General features: G+C 38.5%; 1 protein-coding gene across 5 annotated transcripts in view; it reads right to left on the bottom strand.

Annotated features, from left to right (window-relative positions):
- The window catches only part of DACH1 (dachshund family transcription factor 1), a 303,713-nt gene extending 287,922 nt beyond the window's left edge, over positions 1-15,791 (bottom strand). For 4 of the 5 annotated variants that reach the window (XM_075265413.1, XM_075265414.1, XM_075265415.1 and 1 more), the window contains exon 1: positions 14,669-15,529. In XM_075265413.1, the coding sequence (XP_075121514.1) occupies positions 14,669-15,411 (743 nt within the window). In that variant the 5' untranslated portion in view covers positions 15,412-15,529. Of the gene's footprint in view, positions 1-14,668 lie in introns of all 5 variants that reach the window. The other variant, XM_075265418.1, reaches the window with a different exon arrangement.
- Between the last annotated feature and the right edge of the window lie 1,471 nt (positions 15,792-17,262).

Raw genomic sequence — 17,262 nt, 5'->3', positions numbered from 1 at the left:
TTTGGGGACCAATAAACTCCTTCCATTTTTTCACAATTTTTGTACTGCTACCTGCATCTTCTTGGAGTTACTTATATAGTCTATACGCTATAGAGATTTGTACCCATTTTCGCACACTTTAACCCTTCAGTGATGCTTTTTTTGTGGACTTCAATGTTTGCCAGGAATGTTTCTTGCCCATAAGAGACCAGATGATAGGGATCAAATAAATGTAAGCTTTCTAAGGGCTCGTTCACATCTGCATTGGTATTCTGTGTGGGGGAGTATGCATGAGGACCCACCCCGAATGGAATACCAAATGCAACTGCAAGCAGTATGCCAGTGAAAGCACACGGACCCCATTATAGTCTATGAGGTCCGTTTGCTTTCACTGCACACCGCTTACCAATGCGTTCGGTATTCCGTTCGGGGGGGTCCCCATGCGGACTCCCCGAATACTGAACGCAGATATGAACAAAGGGTAACTAAACATTCTGCCTTCTCCCCTTCCAATGGTGCCTCTGTCTGGCCAGTCAGGTTCTTAAAGGTTGCATGCTATTCGGACATGGCCCTTAAAGGGGTTGTGAGGTATTGTTTTTTTCCTTTGGTTATAAAAGGCCATGTCATTGGGATCAGATACTTAGAAACCATTTTCAAAATGTAATACTGCAATCCCTTTACAATGTCTAATACTGCTATGTCGGGCCACTGGACCACCCCTACACTGTATGTTGAACAACTCAATACAGAAGCCTCTTAAAGGTCACTTGACCATTGTAAATGTTGGTTCTGTTTGCAAATGCTTCCATGTTTATAGAGAACGTTTGTAGATAACTCCATATATCTAAAACATACTTGCCTATATACACTATCACAGAATGTCAATACAGTCACAGCCCTCAAGATCTCAAGTGGTCAGATTGGGGACTAAATATTCACACAATGGAATGAGAAAGCTTGAACACATTTAGAGCTGAATGAAATAAGCTCTTACTTATTAATACAGGAAAGCCATTTACAAGTGACTTTCACACCTATCTGCAAGTAAATGCACATTTTAACAAGCTGGTTTAGTGTGCCCTATTTTTCTTACTAAAGCATTTCAGTTTTATTTGTAAACTGCAATGTACCAGATGTGGGTTAGAACTATTCCAACACTTTTGTTTCTATTTGCTAATATTTACTTCCTCCTTTTATCTGTCAATCCAAACAGATGTGCCATGTTTTATTCGAAATATTACATTACATGTTATGCTGTAAATGAAATAAAGGTATATTGAAGAGGACCTTTCACCACCTCTACCAATTCACATTCTTAGCATCTGCTAATAGGCACCGATCTACTGATTCCAGGGCAGTTGGAATTTTCTCTGTAGCTTTCACCATTCTTGAGCAAATAAGTGCAGTCAGTTTTGGTGCCTGATGTGCTATATAAGCTCTGTAGTGTAAGGTGGGCGGTGTCAGACAAGGGGGTGTGATTCAGAGCTCCAATAAGAAGCTGTCAGTTTCAGATCAGAGTCATACCCCTAGTCTGTTTCTGCCTGATACCGCCCTCCTGACAGTATTGAGCCTAAATAGTATATCAGGCACCAAAGATAACCGCATTATTTCTTGGCAACAGTGGGAGGTAAAGAAAAATTTCTAGCTGTGCCAGAATCATTGGAGCAGCACCTATTATTTGACATAAAGAGCTGGACTTGGAGGTGGTGAAAGGTCCTCTTTAACATTATATTAGCAGTATTATTTTTGGTTGATAGCAGCTCCTGAAAGCTCTCTGTTTCTTAGTGATGACAACTCCATAGACATAAAAGACCAAAGAGTATTGCAAGCACATGTGTCACTGCTTTAATAACTTCTAAAGTCATACCAAATTGCTCTGTGTTCATACATAGAGGTATTCTAGTATCATTGCTTTTACAGGAGTATATAGTGCTACACAGAAGCATCATATGGTAACATACAGCACAAGCCTTAAAGGGGTTGTCCAGGACCTTAAACTGATGGCTGACCATTACTACATTGGTGTGCATGCAGCTATCAGAACCCTGCCTATCAGCTGTTTGAAGGTGGGGGGTGATTCATATTTCTACCAGCAGGCACAGCTCTGTACTGTCTGCAGTCACCTTTATGGGATGAAGCTGCTGTAAAGTGTAACAACAGGCACAGCCACTACCAAAGTACAGCGCTATGCTTGGTAAACAATGATGGAGCGTTTATCTTTAAATGACTGCCAGTAGGAACGTGTATTAAGTCACCTGATGTTTACATATCTGTGGCTCGGTTCACATCTGCGTTTGGCGACTCCATTCCCATCTCCACATAAAAAATTTATAGAGAAAAAAAGTGAAGCAAGCAGCGCTTTTTTTCTCCATATTTTTTGCGCGAAAACTGAGCAGAAACCACACGAACCCCATTATAGTCTATGGGGTCAGCAGGTTTCCTAAAGTCATCGCTTTTTTATGTGGATTAGGTTTCAGTTCAGGGATTTCCAAGCAGACCCCCTGAATGGAAACCTGAATACAGATATGAAGTGGGCCTATGTGTGGATTGTGATAATGGGCATTTAACCCTTTTTAATTCAACAGATTTACCTTCAATGCACCTTTCAGTTCTCATAAGCAGCACTGATAAAACTACAGTAATGCACAAATGCTCTTTTTAGCCCAGTAAATATACTTCGACATGGCTCTGTTGACCTTTTACCATGTTTCATACTCAAGCATCCACTTTAATCTCTGAAAAAATAATAGAAGAAGTGGACTGAAGAAAGTAATCTGATCGACAGCAACACTAATAGAGATCACATACAAAATAGTGATGTTACAGATTGTATGTATATAACCATATATAGCATTTTAGAACCTGACTATGTTTCTGGATAGGAAAAGGTTAAGGTAAAAGAATTGACATATCATATGCTCTGTTTACACTGGATCAGTGGATCCTATAGTGGCTCCTATAGTGGATCTTACAGCGGATCCTTTGGGCTATTCAATCAGCTGCATAGTTATGTAGTAAATAAGAAGTAACAAAACTAACTAGACAAAGAGCCCATGGACAAGAACTACTTCCCAAGGAGGGCAGATTCATTCACTGGATAAATAACCATTTTGGGGACATGCAGTGTTATTTCAGTCATTCAGATTTCCAGAGAAGTAATATATTGAATTGCTACACCTGTCTGGGGGACGGCAAGCTCAATGGGATGTAATGTGCAGCTTGCGGGGAAAACAACGCGTATGGCACACAGATGTGTGAATAAGAAAGTAATGTAATTAAAAACTTACACCTGACAGACTAGACACACGTACGACACACAGCTGTCCCCTCACAGACCATGAAATGTGTCATTAAGATCTGAGAGCCAAAGCAAGCAGCTACAAGGCAGTCATTTGGTGAAACTGAGACGCTTTTCAAGGTGGACAACAGCAAAATGTCTAAGTAGTCAGAACATATCATTCCATTCAGGGAGATTTTGTCCATAGATTTCTACTTGCATGTTATCTACCTGCACCTTAATGGGATCCTACAAAAACCCCTTGGGGCCAAGGCTCCACGTAGAAGGCCAAAAAAACACAGTGGAAACACAGCTTTTTTTGTTGCAGTTTTTGCTGAGATTTTTTGAGCCAAAGTCAAGTAGTTATACTTCACCCACTCCTGGCTTTGGCTCAAAAAAACGCAGCAAAAAAAAATAAAAAATAAAAATTTCCACAACGTGGGGCCTCACCCTAAGGCTGGTCTTACACGACCATATTGAATGTATGGTCTGCAAGTTGCCGAACTAGTGTTGCTGATCCGCAACATAGACTGCGTAGATGTCCATGTCCTGCCGTACTTGCCCATAGAGTTCTATGGGCGAGTCAGTGCAGTGCCACAATTCACGGCCATTACGGACATGTCCTATAAATTGCAGAGCACGGTTGCGGCCCGGCCACACCACAGATAAAATATCCAGTGGTGTAAGAGGCCACATTGAAACCTTCAATTGCGGACCATTTGCGAACTTATATTACGGCCGTGTAAGACCAGCCTTACAAAGAAAGCATGATGAACAACATTTAAAATTTTTTTAGTTTTCTCTGTCGTGAGTTGTGTATGTTATATGTGTCTACAAAAATATATATCTAATGTGCATGTTAAAGTTTGCTACATCTGTATATAAAAATGTATAACAAAAATGCCAAAATTTGTGAAAAAGTAAATGTGGAAACATATGTGTGTCATGGATTGTTAATGCCATCTGCAGTTTAGTTTTTGCTAATCTTTTCTAGCATATAGCAGAAAGTGAAAGTTACTTTGGTGCAGAACATATTCTTAAAAAAAAAAAAAAATGTAATTAAATTGAGCTCATGCGACAAAGGATGACTAGATGTATAACTGTAAAGACTAAAGCAATAATGCAAAATCTGTAGCAGCCCCATGCAAACTGCTATGTACAATTTTACATACTCTGTTAGAAGTGTCAGACCCTGACTATGACCATTCCCTCCGCATCTTCCTATATCTTGTGTCTGTTCTTCAGCATGATATTGTAGCCACCTTACAGGGGAAGCAGTGAATCCTTCTACCACCCCTTCCCACATATCTGTGTTGGGATCCTTGCTCCAATCTGTCATGCTTTAATATAGCATGAACAATGAAAGCATTGAAATAAGAAAAAGTAGAAGATAGAAATATAATTCAAAACTAGTTATATTTTTTACTATGGCTTAAATTACTAATAATTATGATCCAAGGTTATAGTGTATGGTAGCGAACCAGCTAACAGCAAGATCATTCATGTACTGATACAGTACAGTGAGGAGCATATTCATGGAGAATGGCATATACACACTTGGTTAAGTGTCAATGTATTTAAATAATAACAATAACTTCTATAGGGCCAGCATATTCCGCAGCACTTTACAGATCACAGGGTACATGAGCAGATAATATCAGACATTACAGCATATCAGAATGATTCACATATCAAACAACTGGAGCTTACAATCTATGAAGTAATAGGGGTGACATAAGAGGAGCTTGTTTGGTGCAATGGTGCAGCCAACTTTTATTAAATAAGGTAATACAAATGAGTCTGCATGAGCCGCCACCAGCCATATATGTGAATGTAGAGCTACTGAATGTACGGAGATAAATCTGAATTTACAGAAGAAATTGTAAGGTAACTTTACACTATTAACAAATATTGAAAACAGTTGGTCATGTTAAATCTATAGAAATCTTAAGTTTTAAGTTTTAAGTAAGAAAATATATATTCTTATATGAAAATATGTTGACAAAATGGTTACCTATATATTGTTGCAGTTGATGTAGAATATAGGAGAACTACAGCTACTTTATTCATCTGTGTATCAACCTGAGGTTGCAAATATTCCATATAATATTATGAGCACAATTAATGTGGTGCAAGACAAGGATCTTAAACTTGAATGTGGCTGTGCTGTAATACCAAACTCCACCTACCGACAAGCATGGCGCTGTTTCAGACATAAAAACAATGTCATTTACTAAACCTGAGCAACCAGTTTAAGTATTGTTTATTCTGTGGTCTTCCAGAAAACGGAGCATGAACTGGAGTCTTGCATCTATTAATATTTAATATATAAGGTCTTTCCCAGCCTTGAACTATTAGAGAGCAAGCAGCGTTAGTAATTACTATAGCATATAGAATGTCTATACTAAATCTCACTATATTTAGCAAAAAGTTATTTCAGCCAAGGCTTAGATAGACAGATAGTAGGATAAGTAGCTAGATAGATGACGGATAAATAGATATACATGAGACAGATAAAAAAAAATGTATAACATAAAAGTAGATACACTAGATAGTGAAGACAGATGGAAAGACAGATAGATACACAATATATGTACATACATTATATGATTTACAGAAACAAAGGAAATAAAGTGCTAAAAGTAATTCTTTTGACAGAATGTGTTTTATTGTGTTTGCTTTGTGATAATGGAGATATAATTAACGCATGCATGTATGTCTATTAGAATAAAAAGGAAATCGTCTGCTAAAGAGATGCCAGTCTTATAAAGGATTATTATTTATATGATTTCTATCTGTAAATGTAGTGATTTTGTGGAACTTATTACAGTATGTGCATAAGAATTCTTTCTAGGTTTCAGAATTGTGACTTCTCTGTTGTTATCAGATGTACATATTATTACCTATAAATAGCGTAAGCAGCACGTTACACTGTATATAGTGAAAAATCATCCAAACTACATTAAATTCATTTACTATATTTAGTAGAAATAAATTATTGTACACACAGGACCAGACAGCTAAAAATAATAAATGTGTATTGCAAAGTATATAGATTTGAGTCCTTCCTGCTACATTCACATATGTGTGAAATGTTCTCTTTACAAGCAGACTTTCTGTGTGGAGTTGTCCACAATGACAATTGTCGCCATTGATAGTGCTGTCTGTTTGTGCTATGACAGTTAGACAAAAGCTGAAATGTATTAAACATAGCAATCCATCATCTTGCAGATGGAAAGCAGAAGCCAGCGGAGTTCATACACACTGACTACTCATTGCTAACAATGGCTGGAAGGGTAACAGCTACTATGTATTCTCAGCATCATCCACAAACTTCAGGAGCACTGCTGGCCAATGAATGCACAAATGAATCCATAGATCATAAAGTTAGCAAAAAAAAAGATTCCAAGCCTGTTCAATGGCAATTATCAATGGTCTCCAACCAGACGAAGAAAATGGTAAAGACCTACAGAGAAAGAAATCGCTTGTAAATATGACTTTCAGCCCACAAACAAATGTCACCTAAAATGGATGCAAGGCAAAGGAAGACTGCAGATAATATAGAAAACTATGAGCCAAAACCGAGACATTTATCGAAAAGTAAAAAGGCACTTTTCTTAGGATTTCAGCCTTGTCATTTCCAATTTTCTGCTCTTTGGACATGCTTGTATTCAAATTCTGGAACATCTATTCAGCATATCAATCCTAATTAGACAATCTGTGTCTGGAAAGGATGAGAACTGGGTTATTTGCATAATTTAATCATAAATACTCAGTGATACATATTTCCAAATGCATTTGTACAATTATCTTTTCATCCTTAGGGCAATGGTATTAATATGATTAGGCAATATTTCTGGAAAAAAACAGGCAAGTATGCACTCTTTTTAACTGCAGCTTAAGGCGATATGAAAAATTAATTAATTTCTGAGGAAAATCAATTTCTCTACGTGACCACATTAGACATTACTAAACGAAGGCTCAAAGTCCTTTCTCCAGATGAACATTTCCATTTTGTCTTGCAAACACTGATTGTTGAGTGAACATCCCAATAATTATGTTGTTAGGAGAGCTAAAACGATTTTTTTTCGAATATATCAATTATTAATTCATTTTTCGACTACATATGTGCCTATGTAATGCTAGAATACATCAGACCAAAAAGAAACTTTGCTTGACCAGTCACTTAAGAACAAAGCAATTGCACTAAATCTATTTGAGATGATGTTTTATTAATGAATCTCCTATTTAACCAAGAGTAGCTGTTCCTTAGGACGTCAAATACTTTTATCTGAAATGCGATCATTTACATTCGCAGGCATAATGTGCGCTACATAAACAGGCTTATCTGATATGTTTCTCCCAAGTAACAGCATTTGTTATACAGTTAATATTACAATAAAGAACCCAGGTGGTTAATCCCATTTTAGAAAAAGTCACTGCCTTGTATGTTAATTACTGGAAAAAATCTGGGATTTCATATCTAGCTCTCTCCTTTTTTTTTTTTTGCCTCTGAGTGAACAAACACATAAATTACTACATGCAAATTTTCGGTATTCATTTAATTTGCATGAAGGTACTTGAACAAATTTTTGAATCTAAGGAGCTCATTTTTCATGCATTTTGTCTTTCATCATAATCTAACATCTGTCATTTCTTTTTGAAGTTATTATCGGGCCTATTCCCATTTGGACATGGTTGCTGGGTGACCGGTATCTTAGCACCCACTTTGACAGGAACAGATGTGAAAATGATCAAGAGATTTCCCTGGGGTCCCTCAAATCACAAACAAGTTGTATGAAAAACAAACAGCATCCTTGTCATGCACCCACCAAAGACCTTTCTATACCAGACCAGACTCCTTTATGCCTTTTCAATCAGGCTATTCACCATTCTCCACTGTGTTTACCCCTCCCTCACCTTAGACACATCAAAAAAAAAAACCGTAATGGAATGCCAATAATTTAGAGCAATGTCCTGCACTCTCCAAACATTTCCACCGCTGCAGAGCTGCACACATTAATGCCATTTACTACATGTAAACTACTGGGATTTACTAAGTTGTATCAGCTTCATCTTTACACATATAGCAAATGTCACACGACTGCTTTCTACATGGATAGGGAAGTTTAGAATAGAAACATAAATTAATCGTATACAAGATAGTAAATGTGGAATATTTAGATTATATTCAATACACAAGACTATTAAATGTAAAAAACAAATATAGAACCAAAGTTAACGTTTATTTTATACCAGAAAGAAGCAATACAAATGTTTTCTGAAATGAGGCATTTGTTAATTGCTTCCACATTTACAGCAGCTTTATGCCAATTTGCACCTGCATCATGCTGACATCAGACATGTGGGCACTCATTTTCAAGGTGATCCACGTGGGAATTAGGTGCAGTGTAAATACAATTGGCAAATACAAGTTGGCAAATGATTTGCATCCGTTCATTTTTCATTATTGACAGTATTTGTGAAATGCTCGACTACATTATATCATTTCATGGTAGGAAGAGAATAAAGACAATACTATCTAATAGAATATATATATATATATATATATATATATATACATATATATATATATATATATATATATATATTATACAAATATGTATGTGTATGTGTATCCATATAGTATATGCTTATGCGTATGATTTATGTCTAAGGAAAGTCTACAAGGATTACCTGTAACGTTTAATCAAATGGGTTTAAAATAATTTAAAGACGACCTGTACGACTCCAATAATAGGGCTTGGGCTGAAATCTGCTGACTCTTATCCCATGGGATAGCTTGAATAAATGTAATTCTATGGTTTCATAAAAGCAGGTCAAGTTTCTGTCCCTTGGGGTCTCCTAGAAGGTTTGAAACATGGCTGAACCACTACTGCTTAAAAGTTCACACTCGTGTGCACTAGAGATGCGGAAGGTTTAGAGAATACAGTTTTTATATAAGGCTAATGTTAGGAGAATTAAGGGATTGGAAACACAATCCAGATATATTCTAGAACTGCAAGCTGGTATGACCTGATCTACCTGACCTCACATGTGAGTGTAGATCAGATGGGATGTAGACATTCGCACCGTTTTACAAATCGCACATACGGTATAGCAGAGTTAAACTTTTTTTTTAGTGTACAGTGTATATAACGGAGTAGTTTACCATCAGTTGTATGAAAATAATAATAATTATTTCAGTTCTGCTACTTTGACCGACCCTAAAACACTTGTTTCTCCAAAGCTCAATCTGCATAGGTACCCAAACTATATTAGGCTAAAGCTTTCTATATTCAGTAGCTTACTATAGAAGACACATTGCATTAGTACTGTATAATAGAGCCTGTAGTCATTTACCACTGTAGTAATATTGGCTCTGTCCATATAATCCAAAGCAGAGTAATTGGAGACTTATGGTTCCCGCTTCTTGTGGTCTTGGGCAAGCCACATTATCTCCCAGTGTCTGACAAGTAGGTTTATAGATTGCAAGTTGCCTGCTAGAACAGATTACATGCTCCATCTAATCTGCTGGAGTGTCCTGCTATCATTTGTGTTATACAAAATAAGGCTACTGTATTGTAATGCATCTATACAAACAAGATTTGCCAAGGCTGTATATAAGTTAGAAATGTAGTAGAGCTGAATTTGCCATTTAACTCTTCATTCACATAATACGTTCTCTGATAATCAGACGACCAGAGATTACTTGATATCAAGGTGAGCTGAGCCAAATGACAAACTCACGCCCTACTACATCTGTCAGAAATGGTCTGGTCTTACATGTTTTCTGCCTTTATTACATGTATGCTATCAGTCTGTACTGTCAAAGCATATTCATTTCTGCTATGCAGAGATAAAATAATATAAAGAAGTTGTCACTACTACATTTCTAATGATGAAAACTTTCCAAATGCAGATCATGCAGTACCTTGCAAGTCATAAGAAAATATCTTAAGAAATGTCAACAGAAATCTATACCTAGAAGGTATAAATCCAAATCTGTATATATGACAAGAATCACTTCTTACTACTCTTATTCTAGGCTTTTCTATTTATCCAATGTTTTTGAAACTTTACATTTTTGTTCCCATCCTCCCCCCACCTCCCAGCTTAAGTCCCATATCCCCCCTCCCAGTCATCCATATAATAATATTTTACATTAAAATGCTCTTACATATTTGAAATCATGTTTATAGATCAAACCTTATCGATTGAAGTTGTTTCCGGCAGCGTTTTCCATACAATTTTGCCAAATCAGTCAATTTGTGTCTTTAGGATATTATCGTATCCCTCATTCACGCTGCTTAATCCTGATCATTTCATTTACCTGACCCAGCATTTACACTGTGAATTATACATTTGTATTGACTGAATTTATTTCATTTGTATTTGTATAATGAAAATTTTCTATCAATATTTAATCCTAAACAACGCCACTTGTCAGTACTTACCATAGTCTCAATTTCCCTCAAGCATCTATGTCACCTTCCTTAAACATTTGCTGTTCAATTTTTTATTTAAGAAACAGATGTGGTTTTAAAGTGGGCAGGGGGACATTGTGTGTTTTTCGGTGACAGTACAAGTGACTTCTTGTTTGACCTTGGGCAAGCTGCATTTAATTGTGCCTCTGGCTATCCAACTGTAATTGAGTAGTAACGGAATGGCTATAAGTGTAAATTGCTTGGAGGGCCTTTGGAAAGGTAATCTATAGACACTAAATTTTGATTATGACAGGTGATATGGATTTTTCTAAGATATACTTTTCCAAATAAGATAGATCAACAAAATGTGACTTTTGGCTTTAATAAAATGTATCTCAGGCTTCTTGTAACCCTTTCAGCGACAGTGGCTAAGGTTATGCAATCTCTACAGTATATCATGCCATTTCAATGCAGCATCTTCAAATAATGCTGTAAATATTCCCATCGTGAACATATTATATTTTAAGACCCAACACCGTAGCTGCATTATACATGATATATCTATTAATGACTGTATTTTGCATTATAGACATGCTGCAAACCTTCACACTGCAAGACTTTCTTACATATGAATTAATGGCTAGTAAATGTAGCAGGCTCATTGGAAGCAAATAACAAACATTAAAAAATAATATTTTATTAGAGCTAAAAAAAATTGAATTGATGCAGAAAAAAATGGATAAAAATAGGTAATTTAGTTGTGAATTTTAGTAACCAGCAATGTGTGATATAAGTGGATACACCGTGTGAACGGCGCTGCAGAATATGTCAGCTCTATGCAAATATCAAGAAATTAAAATAAATAATAATTGTATATAATACTTGAAATGAATCCCCCCAAAATTGAATGCAGTTCAGAAATGTATATACTTTGTTAGCTTCCATACAGGGACAACTGTAAACTCGACTACATTGAATGTAATGGGAATGGCAAGGTCCACACTCTGGACTTGTCAGAAACTCATCTGTCGAATGTCAAAGTTTACGATCTAAGTAACAATCTTAAAATGTACCAAAGATAACAACATGGTTAATCCTAAAGACAGAAACAGATCCTTAGATGAAGAGTTATTCAGAATCAGATTAGGTTTAATCCTGTTATAAAAATTCAATTTGGAAAGATTATAGAGCAAACTATCTTAGATGTATCCATAGCTCATCCTTCTCCAGCAAACTAAATATTAGGAAATAGTTTCGTGCCAGGCAGATATTACTAATTAGAAACTTAAAAAAGCAGGCACATTAAACTAAATATGACAATATTTCTTATAAATATTCCTAACTTACAAGCAGTGAACCCATAAAACTATAATTAATTATAAACTGACATCATTTCATATTAAGTCTGACATAAATAAATGTAATCATTTGACGGTAACTAAAAAAAAAATCTGTTTTATAAAAAAAAATTATCTATTTCAGACTTTGAAATTAAAACAAATATTTTTACAGTCTTGCTAAATGTATATTTTTTATTTGTAACAATTAATAAATAATTTTAAATAAACTTTACTGGGAATATATTTTATGCTCTGGTGTTATAAACCTCACAAACACAAATTACATTCCTCTGGCATTAGCGAGCAGCTAAATCATTAATTATTAGTTGTAAATGGATGACAACACTATAAAAAAGGAGCAGTCAGTTAGTCCCTGAAGCTGAGATTTCACTCAGGTTGTTAAACTGTAACAAAGAAAGCCCAAAAAACAAATCTTTAATTATAAAAAGAGCTTTGTGCAAAAGATGTAGGACCTAGAAGTAAAATAAACTTTATGAAGGTGCAGCCCTCAGATCTGGGGGAAGTCTATAGATGTCCTATGCAGCATGCATTGTTGAGTGTGCTGTTTTCACTACCAGACATGTATGTCTCAATGTTCTTGATATAACATATACCACAAAATAACAAATAAATGAGCTGAGGTTAAAGGTCAGAACCACAAGCTAAGCAATGATAAACATATCAACTAATTAACTGCAAATGTAATGGGTACGAACAAAAGCATTCCTAAATGGAGCATGAAGTGAGAGAATGTCTGCTACGGTGCTGTGCAAGATATATATATATATATAGTGATTAGTCTTCTAATATACTTAGTATTTCTGGCTAATAACGTCAAGGATGAATCGAGAGACTTTGTGCTGTGTATTACAGTATTTGCAAAATTACTATAGTTTTAAGGTGTTGTTCACATACTTCATTTAATTAAAACAATTAACAAAAAAATATTTGTTTTAGTTAGAGGGATTGTTCATATAATAAAAGAAAATGTTTTCCTAAATGTTTGTCCATGTGTAAAACAAGAGACAACATGATGTATGCATACATCATGTTATTTACTAATAATAAAATCATATATATATATATATATATATATATATATATATATATACATACTCAGATAGATAGATAGATAGATAGATAGATAGATAGACAGATTTCTAATTTAGTGTGTGTTACAAGTTGATTATAATCCTCCAGTCTATATTTGAGTCACTCAACAATGGCTGATCTGCCAATTTTCTTATTAGAAAGTTGGTCTGACCTTTCCATACACTTAAATTTCATGTGTACTGTAATCTTGGCGGATAATAAAACCTTCTAAGGGTCATTGAATTTATGGTTTGTATCCAGCACTGTGACTACCAGTGAAATCTCTCCCCATGGGAAAAGACAGCTCTCTAGTGTCCCAGTAGGTCACTTGCTCTTTTCTTCATCTCCAAACATCTAAATCCCCTGCGAATTCCATGAAGTGTCACATGCTGATCCCACAACCAATGATCACACCTAGACCAAGCTGTGGATGCCACAAATGAACCTTCCCCTGGAGTATAGTTTATTGTGTTTGTTTACAGGAATAATCTTCTGGTTGCCTGTCTAATGTTTCAAGATGACTTTTAGCAGTGATTTTTAATCAGCTTCCCCCCAGACACCTCTTCCAATTCCCCTGCTCCCTTTAACAATTTGCCTTAATGCTTTCTGCTTGTTCCTCAGCACTAAACTTTCTGAATGTTTCCAGAGGGGAGCTAGCAGGTTTATCTCCAGCTAGCCATGCACTTTTCCTATATGAATGAATGGTGCTCTATATTGAGGCAGCAGCTGATAGCCCTGAGGCCCTAATACACATCCCCGCACAAGCTAGAATCACATTGATGTAAGTACAATCATACAAATAAACTGTATTATTAGTCAACCTAAGTATCTACTGTAATAATAATACATATGTCCTATTAAAGGGTTAACTGTCTCGTAGAACTGCTGCAAAACTTTCCTTCTGGATATGAGTCTGGCCACAGACATCAGGATCTGTCTTCAGATACAAGCAATAGTGACTATTGTTGCCAATACATTAAGTCTAAGGTAACGTAATGATCAGACACTGATCAATGATTGATAATTGTAAATATACAATTGTCTAGTCGTGAAGAATGACAGTGAGAAAATAGACTGGCTATGGATTTTCAATAGACCATGCAACATGTATGAAAAGGACACCTGCTTCATTGCAAACTACTATGTGAAGATAAAAGAAGGCCATGTATACATTATATGTGCTATATACACCTCCAATCTAAAGCATTCAATACTACTTGCTGCTTACAGGAAATACATCACGGTCACTGTTGATGAAATGGTTAATAGCCCTTAACTAGACACCAGGCACATTGTGGGATGCACTTGCAAGTTGTCAGCATGCACACCAGAATGAGGTGTCAGGAGATCCCAGGGTTTAGCCTTGCATTTCAGTGGTATATTACAGGGAAATAAATGACATCAGACTGGAATAAGATGAACAGAATGTGCAACTTTGTACATTACTCCAGGAAGTACTTGTAAGTAGCTCAGTGTCTTGGAGAGATGCCAGCTTGGCACATTTGTACCCAGTAACTTCTGTATAAAGTTTGGGACAGTGACACTGTACTCACCTTGCGTTTGTGCAGTCGTTGTATAAGGTCTCAAAATCCTTCCTGGAAATGAGTTTGCAGCGATTGACCCCCGGTTGTATGGCTCCCAATCCTCTCAAGATCCGGACCTGCTCCACATTACACACCACTGGGGTGATCTCCAGCCTCTTGAGCTTGGTGTAGACGGTATGAAGCCCCCCCACCAGATGCTTCAGGAAGAGGTCAAAAGCCTGGGGCAAGCAGATGAGCTCACAGCCCTCCACTGTGAAGGAGGCCACCTTGGCCCCTCGGAGGTCCACCATCCTGCACTCATTGTTCTGAGGGATGTTTTCCACTGGGGAGGGAGTGGAGTAGACTGGTTTGCCGGGCTGCAGGTTGGTGCTGGGGGCGCTGCTGCTGCTGGTGGAGGTGGACGAGGTGGTGCTGGTGGAGGTGCTGGGGATGGCCGCGCTGTGGTGGTGGCTGCTGCCGTTGTTGGTGGCTAGGCTGGGGCTACTACTGCTGCCACCACCTCCTGCTGCCGCCGCTGCTGTCCCTGGGTTGCTGTTAACTATGCTGATACTGGTGGCAGCAGAGCTGCTGATGCTGGAGGTCACCGTGGTGGCAGCGATGGGCTCCGGTCTGTACAGACTTGGTCCCGAGGAAGAAGGAGCCACAGATGGAGTGGGAGAAGCGGAGGCTGAGGAGGACGCAGACGTGGAGGAGATGACAGGCTGAGGGGTCACCAGCTGGGTCGGTGGGATGAGAGCAGCCGGCACGGCCATGGTCACATAGGAGTCCTCCCAGAGTAACACTGCTGGTAAGAGGCGCTGCACGGCTGGGGAGGGGGACTGTCCCACCGGGAACTCACATATAACACCCGGGTGACACCGACACGGATTAACCCCTGAGCCCCCACAAGTGCTCCGGCAGCAGGCACTCAGGCTGTTTGTTTGTCTCTGGCAGGGGCTGAGTCTCTTGTCTTCCCCAAGTCTCAGCAGAAAGTTGAGAGATGAAGGTGAAGAGGAGGAGGAGGAGGCTTGCAGGACCCGGGCGCTCGCTGGCAGCACGTTGATCAAAGATTGAGCACGAATGACAGAGAGAAAATGAGGCTGAAAAGTGCTGCTGCCTCTCTGTGCACGGGTTGTTGTTGTCACACGGTCAGGGGGAGGAGCTCCAACAACTTGCACTCTGCTTCAGGCTCTAGTCCCAGGCAGCCCTGGAGGATGGAGGCGCCCACAGAGGCACAGGACTCCCGGAGTCACACAGCCACAAATACATCCACAGGTAGAGCATTATGGAACATGAACTTCAGGGTTAGTCAGCAAGTGACAGGGGAGAGAAGCCTGTGGGATTTGGAGTATGCCTTCTGTACACAAAGCCTTGGAAGCCTCACATAGGGTGCACGATACCTGATAACAATGACTGGTAATCTTCCACTTGTAACCTCCAGGCTCAAGCAGTTTGTACCAGCATAGAAGATGCTGTGCAGAATGATGGGGAGGGGAGGGGGCTGCTTCCTGAACAAAGTGAAGGGGAATGTCACAAGGATAAAGTTTCCTCTGCTAGCAGTATGGAGAGCAGAGCTAGAATGAGCTGTCACTGCTAGACTGGCTGTATCCTGGGCATCCTGGCAAGTTTGTACTAGGACGCTGCAGTAGTGCTAGGACTAGTGGGAGAGCTCTATTATAGTGGGAGAAGAAGGGGGGTTATAGTAGATATCACAGACAGGACAGGAGAGAAACCTGCATGGACAGCAGCAGTGGCAGGCATGGAAGTTACTTACAGTACTGTACATGTACCACCACAGACTGGTAGGGGAGCTGCACCTATATCTGCACTGGCTGCCAGCTACATGTGCTTACAGGACCTGGCAGTAAAACTACTTATGTGACTGCAGGGACAGGCAGGACAACTACATATATGACTTTAGGGACTGGCAGTTGAGCTATGTGTGTGACTGCAGTGAAGATACATATGCATATATATCCCAGTCCCTACATGTGCTTACAGGACCTGGCAGTAAAACTACTTATGTGACTGCAGGGACAGGCAGGACAACTACATATATGACTTTAGGGACTGGCAGTTGAGCTATGTGTGTGACTGCAGTGAAGATACATATGCAGTCGCATATGACTGCAGTCGCATATGTATCTTCACTGCAGTCACACACATAGCTCAACTGCCAGTCCCTAAAGTCATATATGTAGTTGTCCTGCCTGTCCCTGCAGTCACATAAGTAGTTTTACTGCCAGGTCCTGTAAGCACATGCAGGGACTGGGATATATATGACTGCAAGGACTGACAGTGAAACTACATATTTGACTGCAGGGACTAGCAGTGAAGGTACTTATGTGACTTCAGGAACTGGCAGTGAAGATACCTATGTGACTGAACAAACTGGCAGTGAAACTACATATGTGACTGCAGGGACTGACAGTGAAACTTCATATTTGACTGCAGGGACTGGAAGTGAAGCTACACATGTGACTGCAAGGACTGACATTAAAGCAATATATGAGACTGCAAACAGGCGGTGAATTCACGTGTGACTCCAGTGACAAGCAGTGAAGGTACATATGTAAGTAAGTGTAAGTAAGTGTACATATGTGACAGAAGGGACTTGCACTTTA

Source organism: Leptodactylus fuscus, chromosome 2 (assembly GCF_031893055.1).
Source record: "Leptodactylus fuscus isolate aLepFus1 chromosome 2, aLepFus1.hap2, whole genome shotgun sequence".
Lineage (NCBI taxonomy): Eukaryota > Metazoa > Chordata > Amphibia > Anura > Leptodactylidae > Leptodactylus > Leptodactylus fuscus.
This window is presented reverse-complemented; position numbering and strand designations above follow the sequence as displayed.